A 24,419-nucleotide genomic window follows, 5' to 3' on the forward strand; every position below is an offset into this window, starting at 1 on the left:
GGCCCCTAAAGCCTCTCCCCCTTTTCTAGATGTTGGCCCAGCAGAGACAAGAGACAGCCTTTCATGAGAATTTGCAACATTTCTGAGATAAGATGCTCTGTACCACGGGCCCTGCGCTGTCCGGCCTTAGATCAGAGGTCGGTCATGCATGGGTGCAGGGTAAGCTGTCTGGTAGGGCAGGACCTAGGTAGCCACTGGCCAAGTCCCTTGGCCCCTCTTGCACTCCTGGGGCCAGTAGCCCACTGGGTGCTGGCCGTAGACAGCTTACCTTTCCCAGGGTGGGCCAACCAGCCAGCTGCTGCCACAGCTCCAGACCCTGCTACCCACCCTCTCTCCCTGCAGGTCAACTGCTCTGTTGTGCTGCTGCTCAGCCTACAGCATCCAGGCTCAGGGCATGTGGGGCTCCTGGACAACTGAGGCAAGGGACTGGCCATGCCCCCAACCCTCCCCACAGGGGGCATCTCCAGGGAGACACCCTGGGGCCAGCCCCCCCCATACCACCACTGTGCCCCAAGCCTAACCCTGCTGTGTGTGCCCTAGGCAGTGTACAATGAACTGTTTGTGCAGGTGGAGGGGCGCCTGGGCCACTACAGCTGTTGATTCTCCTGGTGCTGTGGGCATACTTGCACTCCTGGCTTGGGACCCTGAGCTACAACAGCACAAGGGACAAGCCTAGTCTGCCCTGCAATATCCACCACCACCTGGAGGGCTACCTGTGGCAGTGCTACATGTCCCTGTCCCTCCCTGCTAAGGAAGACAACATCACTGCTGGCATCAACACCTTTCTTAGGATGTGAGAGGTCTGTGCCCATCCAGCTTTGGGGACATGGGCTGCTCAATAAAGTTTTGAACTGCGTCCCACCTGTCTGCATGCTGTGGGAGAGGAGGGAGGGGAACCTGGGATTGGGGGGGTGTGGACAGGCCAAGCAGGAAGTGGGGGCTGGGACTGGGGGCAGGGGTAGGGAGAGCCCTCCCCCAGTGCAGGACTTACCACGTGTCCGGGGCTGGGGAGACTGAATGCTCAGTGCCGGGCTCCCTGTCAGCAATGGCATCCAGTTGTGCCTGGGGTACTTAGCCCATGGTATGTGGCGGGTTGGCACCCAGCCAGGGCCTCCCCTCCCCCAGGGGAGGAGCTGGCAGTGCTGGTGGCCAGTGGTGACATTGGTGGCCACTCCTCACGGTGGGGCACGGGGCTGGACCGAGGGCAAGGCAGCCTCTGGGCAGTGTTCCCAGAGCTGCCAGTGGATGCAGCAGCTGGAGAAGAGAGTGGGGCAGGGTGGGGATATGTCACTAGAGGTATCAGGGCAGGGCATGGACAAGGGAAGGCTGCCCTCCTGGTGGCACTTGCAGGGGTGCAGCCTTGCTCCCAGGGTGCCAAAATGTGGGTCAGTTCCCACATGAAGGGCATGGTCTTTTGGGCATGACCGGACCAATGATTGAACTTGGTCACAGCCACCCGCTGTGCCTGAAAGACCTTGACCTTCACACAGCACTGCCGCACCATCCAGGAGTGGCCTCACACATGCATTCCATCTGATATGGCCTCATAAATGTGGCATTCAAGTACCAGCCCTGCTCAAACTGCCTCTACACGTTGGCTCCACCTCAGAGTGCCATGAGGTCACATACCTCTTCCTGGGTCTGTTTGGGATCCCAGGTGATCTGGATAGGTGGGCACATGCAGGCAGGAGCAGGGCTCAACAGGGAGGAAGTTGTGGATATGCTCCCCATGCCAGTTCTCTGAGTCACCATACAGCTATCTCTGCGATGCTAGCCCTGGACAGCTACCAGGGGCATGGCCAGGGACTGACCACTGTGTGGCAGAGGTACTTAAACACAGTGCCTGCAAAGAGACAGAGCTGGGAGTGAGCAGCAGCAGGGAGCAGATGCTTGCCCTGCTGCCATGGACAGCAAGGCCAGCAGCCCGGGGGGAATCTCAGGGCCTGGCAAGGGACACAGCAGCCTGAAGCTCTTTGCAACATTCACCTGTGGCCAAGGAGATGCTCCAGCTAGGGGACAGGACAGGAAAGGCTGCCCGGGTACTGTCCAGGGGGGCATACTGGGCCTGCTGGACTCTTGCACAGACCAGCAGTCCTGTCCAGGCTCCTGGTGAGTGTGCCCCAAGGCACAAAATGGCTGCAGGCTTTTATAGCCTGCAGCTAGGGGCTGCCAGAGAGCAGTCCAGCCCTTGGGGAGGAGTGGAGGTCAGCCAGGAGCCTTGGAGTTGGGCTCTGGCTGGCCCAGACCCAGCACTAAGGTCACTGCATCACTGTGCTTTAACATATCTACACATGCATTAATGCGCTTTAACTAATCATGCCTAAATTTCATATCTGCTTTTGCAGGTATCAAATTTAGGTACAGTTAGCTTAAATTCACCATTTTAAGGCACATTAAGGGCATGCACATGTAGACATGAGCTCTTAATGCACCCTAAATTGGGCTAATGTGCTTTAAATGCACACATGTAAACGTGCTCTGTGTGTATTAGTCAGAAAACGCATCATTAACTATTACACTCTGCCTGCCACTTAGACTGTTTTCCCTCACTTGTAACTTTTCTAAAATTTAATTTCTGTTGAAATTTTCTATAGAAGGAATTTTTGTGGGAAGGAGAATTTTCAGTTGAAAATACTTTCGCTTTGAAGAACACGAATATGCCCATGATTTGGAACAGTGAGAAGAACACCAGATTGTTTATCACTGACATTTTTTCTCTTCCTGTGCAAATCAGTTCAAATTTGACTAAATTATAAAATGTGCAGGCTTAAGTAAAGAGTGGAACCAAAAACTGGGGTAACTGAGACTGAAAATGGGATTGGATGAGGAGCCTAGGGAGGGAGATGGAGACTGCGAGTAGAAATAGGGAATGTGGACACAGAGGACAGTAGAAAGAGAGACATTTGGATACTGAACCAAGAACAAGGGAACTGGGGCTGGAAATGAATAGATTGAAAAACCAAGATTAAGATTTACTGGATAATGTGGCTGGGGTTTGGACAAAAACACAAAATGGTGGAAGACTAGGACTCATTAGATGTGAATAGCACTAAGATAAGGAATCAAGGACAGAGAAGAGACAAAACTATGACAAAATTGAAGCAGTGTTTCCCAAACTTTTAATACTGGAGACATGACTTCTTTCTGGATTAAAACTGGTGGCACACTTCACTCTTACACCCAAAAAGGAGGGCTGGGTGGATGCATGAACATATATATTGAATAATATATAGAGATAGATATATTCTATATATACATATACATATATATACACACACACACACACACACTGTAAAACAAAGGATTACACTGATTCTTATTAATGGGGCACTGCCTCTCTTGTGCACTGAGGCAGGAATCTGTGGCAAAAATGTAATAATGTAATAAGTATACACATGACAGGCAAATTAAAATTGCAGAGACTGTGTGATTTCTGGTATTCCTTAACTTCTGAGTGCTCCATTTTGCAAATGTAATGTCTCTTTAACATAGCATTTTTGTATAATATGGAATGAGTTTGATTCCAGAAATAGTTAGGGATTGTTACCTATTTGTCCTGTACTACAGAATAATTAAGCTGTGCTGTTATGGCACAATCCTAAAAGCATCTAAGTGCAATTGCAGGTACTTTAAATCCTATTTTCAGCTGTGCAAACAGACTAGCTCATTTGAAGTATATCAAAAACTAATTCTAAACACCTAGAGGATAATAAAGTGATAAGGAACAGCCTATATGGATTTTTCAAAAGCAAGTTATACCCAGACAACTTGATTTCCTTCTGTGATAAGGTGTGAATGAAGAGAGCAGTAGATACCTTTGATTTTAGCAACGGCTAAGTGTTCTTACAGTAAACTAAGGAAATATGATCTAGATCAAGGGTGGACAAAATGGCGGCTCAGGCCAGTGGCTGGACTCCAGTTCCCAGCAGCCCCTGCTCACATTGCTGTGGCCGTTTCCATGGAGCCCCAAGAGCAGTGAGGCCATGACAGGGCAGGGCCTTGGTTTCCATGGAGACCAGCCCCAGTAGAGGTGGGGAGGAGCTCCATGGTCAGGGCTGGGATCTTGCAGTGCTGACAGCACGGTCTGGAACCGGGACAGAGCTGCAATCTGTTGCCTACACACTCCTGCTCAGGGTGCACAGGTCGTAGATCACAGCTCTTCCCTGTTCCCAGACCACGCTGTCACTGCCACAAGATCCCAGCCCCAGAACCGCTCCACCCAGCTGCATGCCCTGCCAGCACTGCTGGGGCTGGTCTCCTTGGAAACGCGCACGGCACAGCCCCACCACTGTGGGGGTCTCCATGGAAACCGACTGCAGCAACACAGGCAGAGGCTGCTGGGAAATGAAGTCCACTGAGGGCCAGATCTGCGGTTATTACATTTGTAGATGGCATAGGTAGTAGACACTTTGGAGGAACAAGTTAGGATTCAAAATGACCTTGATAAATTAGAAAAATGGTCTGAAATAAATCAGATGAAATTCAATAAGAACAAGTGAAAACTACTGCACTTACAATGGAACAGTCAAATGCACAAAAGCAAAATGGGAAATGACTGGCTTGACTGCACTCCTGGTCTGCATTATAGTGCTCCACAAGCTGAATGAGTCAGCAGCATGCTATTGTTTCAAAAATTAATAGAAACTTAGGATGTATTAAAAGGAATATTGTATGCAGTCATGTTGTTTATGAGGAATTTCAAATATTCCCAATGTAGACCTTACCCGACAGATAGACATTATTTATTTGCAGAAATATTCCTTTGTTAGTTATTATTCTCTTTTACAAACTACTGGTTGATGGAGATGGAAAATGTGGCTGTTATCTCATAGGAGATGTTAAAGGTATTGAAGCTGAAAATTGAAATGGGTGCAAGCACTTACATATATGACCCTTTAGGCCTGTTTTTAAATGTATTTCTGCAGAACCAAGGCAGTGGCAATGGGAAAGCTTTCTCTGAATTTCCTTGTTCTTGGAGAATTAGAGCATTTCTGTTAATTTTTTTAAAACATAGATTACAAAAAGATAAACTCGTTAGATTAAACTAACATCATAATCACAGCCAGAATTCTTTATGAGAAGTCTGAAGCCATGTGATTTGGTGCTCTCCCAACTGAGGAATAAACTTTTGGGTTGAGAAAAATCACTCCTCCTACAGAGATTTAATGCAGCAGTGCTTGCAGGAAATGGCCTCTTTTAATGTAATGTTTACACATCTTTGCCAACAGCAATTCAGTTTTAAATATACTAGTGTCCTCAGTACAGCATGGCCTGATTTTATCCCTGGACACTTGCAGACTTTACCGAGCATCTTCATGAGAGAGTAAACAGCTATCTGGAGCTGGAGCTAGAACTAGATTTTAACTATTAATAGTATTTTTTATCATATGTGGTTGTTGAAACCTTGAATGTAGGAACAATAGCTATACCACCTCAAAGGTTAGTTTAGAGAAATATTCCAAGTCTAATCTCCCATTTCCTCTATGTGTTCCATAAAGCCACCTGGCACTATTAATGATAAGATTCTCTTAATGCTGATATATAGATGTATGCTAAAACAAAGCATGTCCAAGGCCCCAAACATGCATTCAGGAGCAGCTCAAGCATTCAGGCCTGCATCTGCCCCCTCTCGCCTGCTCTTCACACCTTCTCCAGACCAGGCCAATTCCTGTCTGAGCAAAGCATGGCAAGCAGCAGTTCCTTCTGTCTGGGAAGGGACTGGAGCAGTGGGGTAACCCCCAAACCTAGGTCACCAGTCTGGGGAGCAAGTAGCAGCTGCTCCTCCATCTGTTCCCATCACCATGTGCAGCACATGTCCCAGACTGTCTTGGGGGATGCTCCATGTATGATGTGGTTTCCAGACCAGCCAGACTGAGCAACACCTAAAGCATGGATCTTGGACTGGGTGGAGCAGATGCTGGATGTGTGTCCTGGGCCCTGAGCATGAGGCTAGTCTGTCACCATGCAACATGTAGATCAACTCAGACCCTGGAGCAGCATGGGGGTTGGATGATGAGGCTCTGAAAGCTGGATCTGACCCACAGACCATATCTTTGACACCCCTGAAATAAAGGTAAACATCAATGTTGCCCACGAGTCTACAACTCTTACCTGTTCTTACTTCACTGCAGAACTGCTTTGCAGGATCTTTCTCAGCACACCTTATATCCAGCTCCCTGGTTGGGTTTTTAAGAAAAAAGTAATCATCTTCATAAGCTGTAGTGTTTCAACCATTTTTAATAAGCAGGAGCCTTCATTTTTCAGTCCCGAGAGATTTTACATTTCCTACATGGTTTGGCACTCGGTTCCTATTTTAAATGCATTGCAACTTCAAAAAAAGTCTCTCTCTTTTCTCTTCCTTCATTTGCTCCCCTTAAAAATATATCTGTTCAGCTTTAAAGTTTGCTCCACCCTACCCCTAAATGTTCTGTTTTAGCTTATCATAGTAGAACAGAGTTGCTGTCCACCCCCCAGCTATTCTTCCAGCACTAATCCCAACCACATTATCACTATTTCTGAGTACCTTTACCCATCATCAACAGCCAACTGTCCTGCCAATAAAAGAGAGAATTTGTTTAATATTCAACATGGTTAAGGTATTTTACATAAAAATATATGCCCATACTCTAGATGATAAATGTCAAAATAACCTATAAGAATGAAGAAGTGAGAATGATTTATTGCTAGATCTGTCAATAAAATGGGATTTTCAATTTTAAAGCTCCTGTTACGCAGCTTTATTGCCTTTACATACACACATACACTTATATATACGAGTGTACCAATTCACCACTTTTCTTATTTATCAGAAAACAATTTTCTGCATAAAGGCAAGAAAAAAAGAAGTTCATTACTTTTGTATCCTTCGAACACCAGATAATGAAATACACTCAATCTGATGGTATTTTCAGTATTAGCCTCCCAACCTAATTGCTAAATTACACAGGAGGAAAGTCATGTACTGACCATCTAATTCTATATGCAGCTCTGGAGGTGTTGTTTATATGTCAGTTATGATGGCCCACAATGACTTCAGCTAGAGTGCAATGCCATAGAACAACACTCTTTAATATTATGTATAATATGTAACAGCATATTGTACCTAACTTCTGTTTCATCTAGTGTCTTCATATTCTCTTTTGGCTTTGTTAGCAAATGGGACAATAGAGCTCGTATTACATCTGCATTGCATTGTAACACACCCCTGTGCTGGTGTAGATATAAACTTGCTCTTTTTTTCCAAGGAGTCTTTCCACGGCCAAGAGAATACAGTGATTTTAATGTAAATGAGTTCCAGGTTTAAGTCTTTTTCTTCATTTCTGACCTGCCAAATCTCCATGAATTGACTGTACAGCAGTATTCTCCTAGGTATAAACAGCACCATTTTTCCCCCACGTTAGGCTAACTAACATGTAAAATGCACATCGCCTGATGTTCAGTGTTACAAGGAAGTCAGCCTGAAAGAGCTATTGGGTGGCAGTTGCCATTGTGTCATTAAATGTGTATATGAGGTAAGCAAGCATTTTCAAATCAGCCATAATGCTGTTTTCCATTTAATCTGCAGAGCATCACAGAATCAATGCACCATGCTTTTTAACATGCAGTGTAAACTCAATTAGCTGGATCTCATTTGCCCAGCTTTTATGACACCATGATTTAATCGCATTTACTCCAGATATAAAATAAATCAGAACCTGTCCCTTAACATTAAGCCTAAAAAAGAATATTTTTTTTCCTATTAGGAAAATGTCCTTATCTAAAGCACTGTTGTGATTAAAGACAATTTTGTTCAAAATAAGCTGCCCAAAGAAAAAGGATGGATACAAATATATGTAGAGAAAGGCAGCAAAACTGGCCTACAAGGTTTTCTGTCATAAGGAAAGAGGCCTACCATGCCTGAAAGAGACAAGTGGGTCATGAGAAGCTTCTCCTCACCTACTCTCCATTGTATCCCTTTTTCTAGACTGTTTACCATGGCAGCAGATAAGCAATAACCTTGGTTGTAGGAAAAGAGTACCGCTTCTAGATACCCTGCTACATTCTGGTTATCTCTTGTTGTTTCCTCTTCCCCAAACCGGTTTCCAAAAGATGCCTCTTGCCAATTACCTTTGCTGTAAAAGAGCCTAGTGACACATGCCTCTTCCTACAGATTTGTTTCCAAGTGGTTCTTTTTTATGTAACCCTAAGGACACTAGCACTATATTTCGTCTCAGAGCTGGGCTTACAAGTGGGCATTGCGGGCAATCACCCATGGCTCTGTGGTCAGGGGTCACCAAACACACTTGCGCACACACATATGTAAGCAGCTCATGCACACAGCAACACATTCCCCCTGCCCCAGCTGATCCCCACGTTGGAGGAGCAATGCCCAATCCAGCTTGAGCCCCCATCTCCAGCCATGGCTCAGGAGAAGCCAAGTCAGCCCCAGGCACATGTGGGTGGGGCAGTGCCTGCTCCAGTCCACCCCTTGCTCCCTCAAAGCAGGGCAAAAGGGGTGAACACAGATGAGAGAGGCAAAGGATTGGCACCTTTTCATTTTCCCATTTAAACAGAAAAGGTTTCTAGGGCCTTTATTATAGGAAGAGTAAATGCATGTATATTCCTAGAAATAAATATAGGATAAAAGCAGGAGAGGTGATGTAAAGAATCATGAAAACCACACACAAATCACTTGGGGGATACATTTCCCTGAGAAGTGGCTGGAAAGCACTTGCCCATGTTTTGCAGTCAGGTCCATTCCAATAAGCAAAACACGCTCTTCAGAAGTAATTTTGTGGACCTCCAAAAGACCTCTAGCAGAAATTACTGATGTCTAGAGATGAAGCAGGCTCTATCATAAGCAGGAAAGCACCTTAGTTTTGTCAAGCTAGGTGGATAATTTTGACCAAGGGGCTGCAAGGAACATTGTACCCAGAAAGCACATCACTGTAAAAGTATGAAGTTGGGAGCTTTGGTAGATATTTACTAGTTAAAGGCCATCATTTTCTGTGCTCTCATTGTACTAAGTTTTCTGACAGCTGAATTCAGACAGTCTCATTCATCAAGCTTAGGATTTAGATTGCAACTACATCTTTCACATATTCCACACCTGTTCTGAACTTCAGCAGAGATCTCAAGTACTGCTAGAATCTGGGCCAAAGCACTGATTTAAATGCAAGAAATGATTCTTTAGGTAAGTTGACAAATTGTTAGCATCTGAAGAGGCTGCACAGTTTTTGCATAACCACATTTTCAGTTTACTGGCAAATACTAGCTATAATCTCCCACAAAGGGGCGTAGACCGGAATGACTCAGGCATTTTACTGATCCAGACAGACAACTCAAAGTTGCAATCTTCATTTTCAGTCTATATAAACTGACAGTGATTATGTCTCTTCAAAACCTCAGTGCTTTAGGGAAAGTTAAGGAAACATTCATAAAGTATAATTATTACTTAAACAACACAACCACAAAAGTCTCGGCCTTCAAACATGTGAATCAAACATTTTTATTCAGGTAGCTTCTCATTAGAAGCTTTAAAGAAAGCAATCACAATAAGTGTTCATGTTCAGATGATGTTAGTATATCCTTTGAAAACATGTTTCAATTGAACTGCCATATAATGTACATTTTTTCCATCCAAAATTAACTACATTTTCCTTTTTCCTCTAGTCTCTGCAGCTATAAAGATCACAGACCAACTGGAATCATCAGGTGATGACATTTTAGCCACAGCCAGCACTTACATTCACACAGAAACATTGCCTTTCTTTACTGGTTCAAGCGACGCATCCGCCTCCCTGCCTGAAGACATTGTTATTGGCACAGCTCCCTCTGAGCAAATAGTGCCGTTACCAGTAGTCACCAGTTCATCCCATAGCCACTTGGTTACTATAGACCAGCCCTTCAGAGTAACCGCCCCCTCTGTGCCAATAGCTGACATCTCTACTGGCTTTGAAACAGAAGTCCAGGATATTGCCACAGAACTGGATAGGATGGATGCTATGGGCACATCGACACCAGAGGAGGTGGAATATGATAGTGGATACATTTCAGTATCAAAACCTCAGCCTGAGGAAATCACTCCAGCTCCAACACTGAAGTACGTAACCACTAGCTCCATGACAACTGCAACCAAAGGCAAAGAACTTGTGGTTTTCTTCAGTCTGAGGGTAACCAACATGCACTTTTCTGATGACCTCTTCAACAGAAGTTCTCCAGAATACAAAGCACTAGAACAACAGTTCATTCAGCTGGTGGGTAAAAATCAGATTGGTTGGTGAAATATGGTATTCAAGCACAGTTGTAAGACAGTAGTAAGAAAAAGATTGTTCCTGTTAGCTCATATTATTATTGTTCCTCTAGTTAGAAAAACAATGTACGGAGACAGGCCTCTACTACTGCTATAATCAAGAGCTTTCTGGTAACTGATCTTTTTTTCCATTTGAAAGTGTCACCTAACTAGGAGCCAAAAAGCACAATGACACGAATAACAGAATATGGCCCTGTCTTCCCATTAAAGACAGTGTAATTTTTAACACTGCTGTTTATTTTTTCTAGCTTGAGATGCTGTCAGCATATCAGGTTGCAGTTGTCTATGAAGGGAAGAACATGTAGCAGAAGATGTAAGAAAAGTTTACCCATGAAAGAAAATATATACACTTGGCACATATTTGTATTTGGATGCTTCTTTGCTTCAATGGCCATCACTGGTTTATGACATACAGTACTGAAACAGTTATAAGAAAACGATTGACAGGATCTTTATTCTGGATTTATTATAAATCCTTTCACAATGCAACATGGCTTCTCAAAGGAAATATGATTAGATTTTTCCTATGCATACCGAGGTCAGTTGGTCAACTCAAATGGCATGCTCATTCTGTCCTGCTTCAAGTGAACTATAGAAAGTAATTTGAGTTGGCTTCCTAGCGAGGGTTTTTTCCCCTTCGGAACCAATAGAAACCTCAAACACTATACATTTCATTACAAGGAAAACAGTTGCCCATCTCTACTTATTGAGAAAAATCAAATTGAAGAGACTAATCAAGGCAAATAGAAAACTGAACTTGGTCGTAGAGTTGGGCACTGCTATTAAAGCCAGATAAGTAAGCGGGTGATTTATGTACTTGATAATGAAAAGTGAACATAAGTGAAATTAATGGTAGCTAGGCGTTGATAAGGGAATTAAAATAAAACAACTTCCTGTTTTACAGCTGCTTCCATATCTTCAAGCCAACCTTACAGGATTTAAGCAATTGGAAATACTTAACTTCAGAAATGGAAGTGTGATTGTCAACAGCAAAATGAAGTTTGCCAGGTCTGTACCGTATAATATCACAGAAGCTGTGCACTGTGTTTTGGAAGATTTTTGTGATGCTGCGGCCCAGCGCCTCAATTTGGAAATTGACAGCTATTCCCTTGATATTGAGCCAGGTAAGATTTCGTTACTGAAAATGCAAAAACAAACATTTACAGTTCACCTTTCATGATATTGATAGTTTTACCTGACATGACTGAAAGAAGAAATGTCTACTTTAAAAGGACAGTAATAGTATTTGCCTCCTTGGAGATGATGATAAAAAAAGAAATAAGGAAACAGTGCTGCATGTAATGTGTTTGGTGGGTTTTAGTGCAGTTCTCAGTGGACAGGCTTCTACATTAGAAGAGCCAGTAGGACTAAACACACTGTTTAATATGTATGGAGAGACGAAAGACTGAATGGATGAGAAATGAATAGTCATATATTCCCTTCCTAGAAGTACTCCCTACAGATGAGGATTTAAGTGTGTTGGCAGGGAAGCATGGAAAAAAGCATGTCACTTCTTGTTTGATCAAGAAAAAAAAGAACTAAGTGACATACAGAAATAATTGTGAGAAAAAAAACCTGAGAGCAAGAATGTCTGTGATCCATGTAGGGTGAAAGCTTAGAACAGACTGACCACCAATTTAAAATACTGAGAGATTATAAATGCTTACCAGCCTTGGCTTTGGAACCGAATACTTGCCAATCTCAATGCATAGGCATCAGCTGCAAACTACAAAGTCCTAACTCTCCAGTTATTTAGTCTGCCCCTGCTTGCTTGGAAATGTGATTCAAAGCAATGATAATAAGTTAAAAGAAAGGCTGATAAAATTTTATATTTTAAATTGCTTGCTTGGATTTTTGTCAATCCAGTGACTGCATCAAGAAAAATGGGACTCAGTAGTGAATCACAAGAGCCTTTACGAATTTCATCTATTGGGTTTATAGTTCGCGTTTCATTACTTTGTATTTTCTTCACTATCCTTGGAAACAGAAAGGAGAGAGTATAGAAGGTATCCATTGTAGAGAGACAGAGGAACCCCTAGCTAGGAGAAAGCAGGGATGGTACCTGTCTGGAAAGAAGTGCCGCATGGTGAGAGCTGTTCTGTGAAAACGTGATGGGAGTAACTTGCAAGACACCCCATAACCTCCAGTCAAAGAGAAAGCTACCCACACATTAGGGTTTACCACAGATAGAGTTGTGGAAGAAAAGGGAATCATAGGCGGCTTGCGTGGTTCAGTTGTAAAACCTAAACCTGATGAAAAACAAAAACAGCACTTTTACATACTTTTACAGTAGGACAGATGGCTGCCAGTTCTGAGTCTCTCTACTACTACACTTAGAATAGAAGACTACAAAGTTTAGTAGAAAGGGATATATTTTCCACAGAAATTTTAAGCGCTATAAAATCCATTTGCCAGGGATCTCATTTCATGGATTTTTTTGTTATTTTCTATAGACTCCTGTTTCACTTCTACAGCTTCCTGCTGGTTTAATCCCAGTTCAATTCCATGGGCCTGCTTTTTATATTCTTAATAATTTGTATTATAATAATACCTAGCATTCTCAGTCAGGATCATGGCCCCATTGAAAGACCAGATAACTTAAATGTGCTTAACAATATTCAGTTAGATAGCAGAAAATGTGCATTCCTAATAAGGCATGGGCATGTGGTTGAAGTTGAGAATGTCATACGGCAATATGAAGGTCAGCAAACTGCAGAGGAAGACTTCAGACAGGGCAATCTAATATACTTATTTTAAAACAAGAACAAAAAGAGGAACCTTCCCTCATGTCCTATTCTCTACAACACCAAAAAATACAGGAAACCCCCCAGAAGGAATGTGCCTACCAGCCTGATCACTTTGCTTACACAATAAAAGTTGAACACTATTCCCCTAGTCCTCATCTTCCTTTTATTAAGAAGCATTTGATTTCATATTATGCAGTTACATGTCACTCCCCACAAAGGCAGCTTAGCCTCTCTTATATTTATTTCATTTATGCTACACTCTAAAATGGAAATCCAGAGATTTTCTTAAAAACTGTGTGTGTGTGTATGCAGTTCATATAGACACTTCAAAAAAATTTCTTATGTCGTATGATGTTCAGTCAGAGAATTTGAAGGTTAAAAGAAAAAAAACAAAATCCCCTGAATTGTGGTAGTCTAGCCTATCTTTAAATAATAACTTGAGAGTGTTTGCCACTTACGACATACTAATTGAAACCCAAGGAGAATGACCTCTAAGCTACTGAGGTCTTCAGGTTGTTGTACTGATATTTTTAATTAGAGCATGTAAACTGAAAAACAAAGCAGCTACAAATGTGGTAAAATATAAATTGATAAAGAACTATTTATTTTTTCCAACTTCCTTACCCCAAACATCTTTATGTCTCTCTCCTGCTAACATTTTTGTTCACTTGGAATTCAAAACTGTCCCAGGAGGGAGTTGGGAGGAGTCTCATGAATCCAAAAGGACAGGAAAGGCAATGGTAAATAAACCAAGGGCCTTCCCCTTTGCATGTTTCAAAGCCCATTTTCTTCCCCTTTCAATTAAAAAAATGTACAGGTTTGAAACCTGTTTGTATATTTGAATTCAATTCAAGTAAATTCCCCTTCATTTGTGAAAATGAGAGCCATCTAGTGGAAACAATGTTATACCACAACTCAACTTAAAACCTGAATGAAGATGCACCATCTCCACTTCCTACAAGAAACAACTGAGAGACTTGTCATATCATCTACAAATAATACTGCAAGGAACACTGTAAAGCAGATAAAAAACCTGCAAGTATGTGTGCGTGCACGTGGTGAAAAAATACAGCAACAATGACAAAACTATGATGGCCACGTCACCCAGCCCTGTATGAAAGAAAAATGACATACCATTACTGAAAAAAGGAGCTATACAATAACCCAGAAAAATATTGTATGCCTAATTTACTGCCAAAGGGAGACAAATAGGCAAACTTGGATATTTACAAGAAGGAATGCAACTAATACAGCTATTAGTATTTTAATCACATGGACCAATTAGACAAATAATTTCACCACACTCTCAGACCCTGATCAAAAAGATTTTAGTTGAAATATCCAGCAATACATCAGGAAAATTATTTGATTTGACAAGTTAAAATAAGCAAGAGAACAAGCAGGAGGAGCAAGAGACCTCATATCTTGCTTTCAGTAAGATGAGAATTAATGATAAAGAATTAGAGAAGGAAAAGATGGCATATGAATCAGAAAGCATAATGGTCGCTAAACAGAATGTTCTCCCAAAGTTTTCCATAAGCCTCCATTTACACTTTAAAGCATGCATTATTTTTAATTCTGTGGGAGCATGACATGGATTAATAACTAGGGAGGAAGTTAAATTCTGAGACAAATGGACAGTATTAGGAATTCAACCACTTGGATATGAATACAAATTGTACCTTTGAAACAAATGCATCTTCACCTAGGAGATGAAGCTACAGAGAAATAAAATGGGAAAATAAGAAACAGCTGTGAAACAGGAAAGGGAAGCCACTAAACATTGACTTTGACAGTATTGAAATGATGATGTTGCCATGATGCTCCAGGAAATAAGCAAGAAATATCTGTTTGTTTATGGACACACTAGATAAGCACAAACTTGTTGGGAACCACCTTATCAAGAATTAGCCATGGAAAATGTGACTCTTGATGATCCACAAAGGATGCACCTACATGTTAATTAATGGACTTTAGGTCATGTGTATTAAATCTAGTACCTCTAGGTACTTTTACACATGCTCTGGAGGTAAGGGGGGCAATTTAATTACAGCAGTTCTGAGAGCCACTCTAACTAAAGTGCCACCACGTCTCCTGTATCAGCATCCCTGTGCTAGAAAGTGGCCGCAGAGGTGCTTGAAATAAAGCTCATTCGATGAGCTTTAGCTGAAGCGCCCTCACCACCATTTTTAAGTGTGGGGATGATGATAGAGCTGCTGGAGTGCAGCAATTGCCACATGCCGACAGACTTGATTAATTGAGTCTGCTCCAATGTGCTGGAATTCCAGTGCATTGGAGCAGCCTAAGTGCTCATGTATAGCTGCCTTCTGTTGTGAGGTACTAGAAAAAGGTGCATTAGCTAAACAGCATGGTTTTCTTGTGATGCTTTAATGCACATTAAAATAGGCTAATGTGCATTAAAGCACACATGTAGACATGCCCAGAACAAGTCTTTTCTTTCTCCTGCTATAACTCTATCCCCAAAGAATGGAAGGGGAAAAAAAACACAAACAAAAAAAAAAAAAATGAGCCATTTATAGGACATCTCTGCTGCCCCTATGTACCAAGTGCTTAGCTTCATCCCTGCACTGCTGCCTGCTATACATTCTGCCAATTAATGGCACGATAAAAGGAAAATTCACATATAATGGAATAATCAGCTTATTGTCATTATGGAGACTGGACACCCCAGGGTCCACAACCTGGGCTGCACAGGGATCTGCAAGTGCTGGATGTGGGGAGCTGATTGGCTCCCGCACTGCCCTGGCATTTATAGAGCCATGCACCCTTAGCCCCACCTACTAGGCTCTTGGAACCTAACTTTGACCTAGCCAGTGAGCTGAAGCCCAGTATTCGATCCCAGGCTCCACCAGAATACAGTTAGGATCTGAGCCCTCATCCAAAAATTGTGTATCCTGCCATGAACATGTGGCATAGCAGGACATATGATTGTTGAAATCAGGGAATTCAATCCAATAAATTAAGGTCTGTCCAGGACCGAAAGAAGATAAAAGATGCTCTGAGAATCTCCACCCACAGGTTAGGAATTAGCAAATACAGTGTGCAACATTTTAAAACTAAAGATTTTTTTTCTACAGAAACTAATGCTTAATCCATTATTACCTAGATAACTAGCAAGGATCACTTGATTTCCAGACTGACATTTTAAGAGCTATTAATTGATTATACAACACATCAGTTTGACACTATGCCTGTGATAAAAGCTGCACTTTCTAAGTGCTGTCCAGCAATTCAGGCCTGTTATATTGCACCTTTGCCCCTCTACCTATCCATACCTGCATTTTCATTTTCATGTCATCCCTTTACTCCTCCCCTACCAAAAACCCTCCACTCATTTTTCTGCTTGGTCCACATTAGTTTCATTCTGGAATGAAAGCTATCTGCTATTCATTAATTCTAGGAAGAGTAAAAGCAAGGATCATTTGGGCTAAGATGCTCTTGTGTCAATTTCACCTCATGTCTCTTAAGAATTGAATGATACTCCTTCCAGAAAACAAGTAGAGTAAAGGCAATGATGAAGAAGGATTACCTCCATCCATCCACCACTTCAGCATGAAGCTAATGTGAGCACTGTACTAAGATGGCTCACATTGAGCTTCCTCTTGGTTTCTGGTGAAAGCCAGGGTTTGAAACCCTGCAAGCAGGTGAAGGAGGAAGAAATCCACATTGAAATTAGAAGTGCTTGTCAAGAAAGAATAGGACTCCAGGTTGCAGAGGTGACTTAGGCCCCTGCTCTCAGGACCCTCACTTTCCCAGTACACAAAAGTAGTTATCCCAAACCCAGAAAACCAGCAAGTGCTGCTGGTTTCACAGGAAATTATTTCACCAGTAGAAACATTAGCAGCAGGATTGTGGTGAACCTGTTTCATTCCCTCTGTGAATGAGACTGCCATAAGTCCTACCAAATACAATGGGGCAATGCACTGACACATGCTATTACTTATTTCTCCATCCCATTGCAGCTGATCAAGCCAACCCATGCAAGTTCATGGCATGTGATGAATTTTCAGAGTGCATAACCAATGAGTGGACAAAAGAGGCAGACTGCCTCTGTAAACCTGGTTATATAAGCCAAGATGGTCTGCCATGTCAGAGCCTGTGTGAGATGGAACCACATCTTTGCATTAATGGTGGAAAATGTGAATTAGTTCCAGGAAAGGGGGCTGTCTGCAGGTACGTAAATTATATGTAACATTAATTCTGCGGAACAATGATTATCTTGAAAAAATAGCTATATAGTCTCCGGACTTCCATAGTGTCAACTCTCTGCCAATTAGTATATACATTTGGGGTTAAATTGCAATATTCTTACTAATATGGAATAGTACCTTCTATCACACACACAGTTCCATTGAAATCAGTAGAATGACATGATTACTGTTAACTATAACATCACATTCTAGTTGGGTTTTTTTAAAGAAAGGGTAAATTACAGAAACTGCCTTTGACTTCGGCTATGTACACACACTCAAATGACCTGGAAGAACTCTTCTGGGTTTTTTTTCCAGGTAGAAAAACTTACCTGGAGACACCTGAACAGACATGTGAATGCTGAGCCCTTGAGGAACAGAGAGTTTTCAGGACTGACACTGCATAGCCAGAGGGCACCTGCAGGCTCCCTCAGTCTGCCTGGAGACAGATGGCAATATTGCACAGGGCAGCCCTGATTGGATGATCCAGATTGCTCAGAGTCAACTTATGTCTCCCTGAAGCCCAATGTGGGATGTGAAGGGATTGTGTTCTGCTCCCTGCTTGGCTGGAGTAGTAGAGTCCAGCCTGAGTGACACACTTTCTCAGGGGGAGAGGTGGGGTGACAGGAGCAAAGTGTCCTGGGGTACCAGAGGACAGTGCTGTGGCTTCTCTCAGCAGGGTAAGTTGTACAGACTTTCCCTCTCCCAGAAGAAACTTTCCTGAGAGTGATTTAACCCTGGTTCTTTCCAGGTTATTCTTCTCCTAGAGCAGCCACTTTTGTATTGTCCTTGACAGTTTAAAAAAAAAAAAAAATCAACACAAGTATCACAAAGGTAGGGTTTCATCACCAGAAGGGGCTGGTGGACCATAACTGAGGGATCGTTAAGAGAATATATCCTATATTCCTGAATGATAAATTTGAGGTTTTTAAATTATTCTGTGATTTGCATAGCAAATCAACACTTTCACAAAACTATACAGAAACTGACCCATGTAACAAGCAGAAGAAAAGTCTGAAATGCTCATATTGACCTAACTTGTTAGTCATTCTTAATACTGACTTCAGCAGGTGAATATATATGTATTTAGCATGCCTATATTTATTTAAATACCAACTATAAACAATAAAAGCATTAAACTACTCTGCATGTTCTCATAGCTATAGAGGAACTATCAACAATACTGTAACTCAGTGATTAAGATGCATTAGTTTCAGTACCATAATTCTCTTTGGACCCTGCTACATGTTTCACTTAAAATGAGATTAACTGGTTAATCACATCTTAAGTTGTGACACAGTCACAAGTTTAATCAATGCTCAGTGTGCAATAACATTGTGGCTCATTGCTATCATCCCATTAATTGAGTGTATGGTGCTCTGCAACAGCTTGCTACTTCCCACTGCAGAGGGAGCCTGGGATCATGATACCAGGTTTCCACTGCACCAGCAATAAGCCATGATTGAATTTGATGGTGGATCCTACAATCACACCTTCTTCCATACATGCATGACAAGGCAGGAGGCACGATTGCATGGATAAGTCTGGCAGGGGCCTTTGTCTCAGTTGGCTTCCTAACAAAACATAATACTGAGACACAAGGTTCAAATTAAGTTCTACACAGTCACTGCTGAATTCCCTGTTAACAGGAAAGTCATGCTAGTAGCTGTATTCTGCAATGCCACAGTCACCCTATGGTCCAAAAAGATGATTTTTCTTACCTTTAAGTAGTGGAAAGATATGGTTTACAGATTTTAGAACATCTGTCCCAATCCACTAATGAAAATACAGGAGGTTGCCAGTGTGGCTGCCCAAGGCTCTTCTAGCACCCATTCCTGGACCCAAGAGTGTCTTTCTAGTTCTGCAGTACATCAGCATACTTGAGCAGATGGGACATACTTCATCCTAAATTCTATATGGCTTGTTCTGGCTGCAGAATAGACAAACCCAAAGCTGCTCTCTGTGTAAACTTCAGAATTCAGAAGTGGGAAGAGAATACACCAGAGTTCAGTTGTTTAATATTAAGCATCACAAATCTGAAGAGATTTTTCTTTCTTGTATTATCAATCATACTGCTTCATAAAGACTCCATGATTCATTACATCCATTAGACTATTCTGTACTATTTGCCTTGTACTATTTTTCCCTGAATTTTGGGCCCAGATACTGTTTTCTGCCCTCATTCTCATTTTTTTTATATATATGTTTCCCTCACTTTCCTTACTTCAGATGCCCTGTACGTAGACACAAGTTTTACCAAGGACAACGCTGTGCAAAATTTGCTCCAGAACCCACTCAACCCTTCATTTTTAAACCTGTGGTTCTTGGATTATTAAGCCTTGTTTTTCTTTTCATCATTTTAATAATAAAGATACGAAGAAACTGTGAAAAGAAGACTAATCTAGAGTAAGAGCATGATTTTTCAGTCACTTTAAAAGTTAATATTGAACTTCATTTCTTAAATCTCAAAGATTCTTACATAATCAAGTGTTTTGCATTGTAGATGTCCTATTCCTAGCAGCTGCAACTCAGAAAATGCTGTAAGACTTAATCCTGCTTTTGAACATGATGAACCCATAGCTAGTGTTTGCCATATGCCTTGTACTGCAAGTGCATGTGTCAATTCTGCAGAGATCATTGATCAAGGAACACCACACACACATGAAAACACAGCTCAGGGTGAAGGTAAAAATGCATACAAATACTTTCTTTTCCCTCTCAGCATAAGTTTTCCTAAACAATAGGTCCATTTTCATGTGTTAACTTTACAGCTAATTCAAGCGTGTTTCTATATCTTGCATTGCTCACCTCAAAACTAAAACTATTAATACCTATAGTTGCCCATCTGTAATACTTACTGCTCTGTAGGTTTCGTAACAGAACTTTAGCACCGCTCTCTTTCAGGTCTTCTGCTTGGCTCTGGTCACTCCTATCCTGATATCCTTTCACAATCAGCACAACAAATTAACCCTGTGTATCTCTGCTTTTATGTTGTAGGTCACCAGATAATTATTCAAAACCAAGATTGACAAGTTAGTATCTGAAATTCTGTATTTCCAGAATAAACCAGAGAAGAGCAAGGTTTGTGACTCCATTTCTAAAAAGATGTGCAACAATGTTTATTCTCAAGTTTTGCATTTGTAGAAGTTACCAGGAAATCTTTTTTGTATATTAAATTCATGTTCCATTTAAAGCTGAAAAGAAATATATATTTAAATTACTTAACTTTCTTTGGCTGAAAATGACTTTTCCTTCGAGAGCTTACTACAACAGTCACACCTCTTTTTGAAGTGCTGTTATGAAACATGGTACAATTTTTATACCTGTTTCATAATGCAACAATCCTTCATGCACACACATGGGGGTGAGGGAATATGAAAATTAAAATAATGAAAATGTAAATGTAAAAGACAACCAAAGAGCCTAAGTTAATGAGAATAGCTGACCATAAAACTGTCCCCTAATAGTACAGTTTAAGGAGTTAAGTTAGCTTAAACATGACACAAGAAACAAAGAAAGAGACAAATATACGAGTCTGAACATAAGGCTATATTTTGTTTTGCTCATATCTGTATGTAAAAAGACGTGATTTCAAATACAAGACTTCTCTTGCACATTTGAAGGTAACAAAGGTATGAGGGACAGAATTTGATTGAGCTGAGAAATTTTCTGAACTTCAACTTCTCTCTCAACTTTGGATATACTTGATTTTATTCCTTGAAATGTAGACAAAGGACTTCTCTCATATTTTAATCTGAGTCACAGCCTGCAGAAACAAATTAAATAATAATAATAGATAGGTTTTCTGGATCATCAGGGAATAGAGAGTGGATAATGACCTTGATGAGAAGCCACGAAATTTCTTTCATTGGTCTTCATCAGACAGATGATGGAAGGGAGTTTCTAGCCCAACCCTATTCTTTCCAATTAAGATGTGGCACTGCTATAGACTAAACCAGGGGTTTTTAATCTTTAAGGAGCATACCCCTTCTGGGTACACTTCTGGTGGAGTGAGGGGGCGGGGGGTGGCGCCCGGACATGGAACAGGGGGTGCTTGCATGTGGCATAGGGTGGTGGATTGCAGTGGCAGCTGCCGCATGCGAGCTCCCCACACACCACATCCAGTGGGCTGGGCGGCACCTGTGCGGCCCACAGAGGGGAGCTGCTGTCCGTGCCCTTCTGCCCCTGGCCCTGCTCCTGGGAGGTGGTGGCACGGGGTCGTGGGTGGCAATGTTCCATCCCCACCTGCCTGTGGGTACCCCCTAGCCCCTTTCCAAGTCCACCCAGGGGTATGCATATCCCCAGCTGACAACCCCTAGACTAAACTAGACTAAAAGGAGGTACTGTTACGCACTTATAAATTGAAGACCCACAAGTTACCACAGTAGTATTAGTCTCAAAGGTCATGAAGACATGGAGAATGAAGTGGCTGAACTGCTTAAAAAGACAGACAAGCTGATATCAGCCACTATATTGAAAAATTAGAAAATAGTATTAGTTTGTCCCTGACTTTAAACAATGTACACTGGGGTTATTTGTAGAATTACAGACCAGGAAACCTCACTTTTATAGAAGATGAGCTAGCTGAAATCACTTTATATATGATATAAAATATGATAGAAACAGACCAGAAAAGCTTCTGGAAAAACCTATGCTTCAGTCTATAAGAATTCCGTGATCAATTCATACAGAAATAACTAGCAAAGCTGACCTGGGTAGCATTGTATTTAAACTATCAGAAAAGCACTGGCAGAAGTTCTCACAAAAGGTTAAGGGAATTAGTCATCGGCGACAACTGAAGCACTGACATCAGTTAGAAACTGGCTAAGAAACAGTAAAAAAAAATAAAACTACTGTATTTATTCATAATAACACATGTACCTTCTCAAAATCAACTCTCACACTTGGGGTTTCTTAAGCAAGGAAGCTTATTTTCTGCCCAGGGTTTCAGTTTTTAGTTAAGCAGGAAAGGGAAGATAAGTCAGCTGAAGATAAGCCTCTGTTTCTGCTCTATGCAGCCTTAACTCTGATGTGACTGCCCAAGCAAATGAAAGCTGGTAACCCAAAAATCAATGGGAAGATTCAATGTCTGAGTGAAGAACTTACCTTCTTTCTAATACAAATTGAAGTTCTCTGGACAGTGTTTACCAGATCAGAAGAATCACAACCTATGCTAGGGTGATCAAGATATTCTGATACTCTTCTATCCTCATAAGAACATTCAGCAATATGAAGAATAAGAGAAAGCTATGTGAGAATGCCTTCTTCCTCTATGCAAAGGATATTGCATGCGTCTCAAATTGAATGTGTGAGCATATCTGCACTCAAAGATTAGATTTGAATCAAGTCTATATTGTGACTTGAATGAAATGACCCCATGGGGTCATTAGGTTAAACCCACTAGAGTTACGTAGAGACCAGCCATGATGATCTGATCCTCTGCAGCCTAAGTCAGATGTGTAACTGTGGACACCACCCCATTCAAAACACACCACTTCTTTGGAAGATATAGGGATCGTTTTTGCTTCTTTAAGCTATATATTGCCACAGCATTGCCTGTTGCACTCTGCTGCCCATCTACTCATCAGAGGAAGGAGTGCTTGAAGACAAAGCCTTCAACTGTGATAAAGTTCACACAAAATTTAATGTCTAAGCCTATTAGTTTTCAGTTGATATAAATAGATGCCCTACTCCAAAATGTGAATATCCATGGCTGTTTCTCTGAATGGCATCTGATGGGAAGGCATTCTTCTCAGGACAATGTGTAGCCCAGTCTACCAGATAATCCAATATTTCATCTTAAAACTAGATGGATTTTAGCAAACAGTACTAACCCAGTTTTGCAGAAAAGCATTTGCAGCATTAACAAAAGATGTGCGAAGTAAAGGTCTTAGACAGAAACAATTTTGGACTTCATTTTTGAGAGTGTTCATAAGAGGTGTGCAAGACCTCCTGGAAATCAGACACTACTCTACTGGGGCACCTATACACATGCAGCAAAGCTGCTCTGATGTACTGTAATTACAGCATGTTGGAGTAGACTCGATTAATCGAATCTGCTAAAGCGTGGTATATATCCGTGCTCCAGCATCGCGTGTATCAGTGTCACCATCCTGAAAATTGGGGGCAGGGCACTTTAAAACTTGTTCAACAAGCTGTAAAGCTCCCCCACCATCATTTTTCAGCGCAGGGATGTTGGTACACATGACACTGCAGGAGCTTTAACTAGAGTGGCTCTCGGAGCCACACTAATTAAAGCATGCCCCTCCACTCCCGAAGCAAATATATAAATGCACTTGGAATCCAGAGAAGCCACTATAAAATTCAAAAGGAGATGATGGACTCATGGATCCCAAATGAGATGATTTTAAAGTGCCATTACTCAAATCCAAGATGAATTCCACCCCCCCCCCCAATCAATGTGAGGGTGGGAAAAAAAAAAACCTCACCTTGAATTCAAGTACTGGTTAGGGCAGACAGCTGCTGCAGCCCTGGCACTAGATACAGGGCAAAGCCAAAGTGAAGCCACTGCCTGGCCTAGGCTGGGTTGGCTCATGGCTCCATGGGAGGGAGTGCATGGTATGGGGCACCTGGAGGATCCTGCATGGTTAGGGGGAAAGCATGAGGACACCCATGGGAGAGGGGCATACATGGGGGAGAGGGCCTGCAGGGGTGACCCATGGTGTGTGGTTCAGAGGGAGGATGCGGGAGACTGCATAGACTGTTTCTCCCCCACCACCTGCTATGCCCCCACTACTTACCTTCTAGTCCAGCTCTGGCTCCAGGCATGACCCAGCCCAGAGCCACCACAAGCTGCTTTTTCCTGGCTGGGACAATTACCACTCACTGCCCTGGAGCCAGAGCCACTGCACAAAGTAAGCAGAGATGTGTGTGCGCATAGGGGGGGTAGCTAGGAACAGCAGGTGCAGGCATGAGGGACAAGGGATGGGGGTCTGGCTGCCAGCCATCCCCTTCACTGCTGCTTTCTCTGGTTCAGTGGCAGGGGGTAGGGGAAGAATTTAAGGCAACCCTCCTATCATTAGAAAAACTTGGATTCACATAAACATGGTACTTAAGTTGAAACATCTCAGATACTCCTTACCTGGAACACAAGATATGATTTTGAATTTCTTGATGCTAGACCTCCCTGATGTGCACCCAGGCAAATGC

At 42.1% G+C, this 24,419-nt stretch overlaps 1 protein-coding gene across 1 annotated transcript in view; it reads left to right on the top strand.

Annotated features, from left to right (window-relative positions):
* IMPG1 (interphotoreceptor matrix proteoglycan 1) overlaps window positions 1–20,278 on the top strand; it is a 128,012-nt gene extending 107,734 nt beyond the window's left edge. Inside the window, exons 12-16 of the mRNA XM_025200084.1 lie at window positions 9,652–10,235; window positions 11,196–11,415; window positions 17,022–17,232; window positions 19,753–19,934; window positions 20,247–20,278. Coding sequence (XP_025055869.1) covers window positions 9,652–10,235; window positions 11,196–11,415; window positions 17,022–17,232; window positions 19,753–19,934; window positions 20,247–20,278 — 1,229 coding nt within the window. The remainder of the gene's footprint in view (window positions 1–9,651; window positions 10,236–11,195; window positions 11,416–17,021; window positions 17,233–19,752; window positions 19,935–20,246) is intronic.
* Window positions 20,279–24,419: the final 4,141 nt, after the last annotated feature.

Source organism: Alligator sinensis, unplaced genomic scaffold (genome assembly GCF_000455745.1).
Source record: "Alligator sinensis unplaced genomic scaffold, ASM45574v1 scaffold37_1, whole genome shotgun sequence".
Classification (NCBI taxonomy): domain Eukaryota; kingdom Metazoa; phylum Chordata; order Crocodylia; family Alligatoridae; genus Alligator; species Alligator sinensis.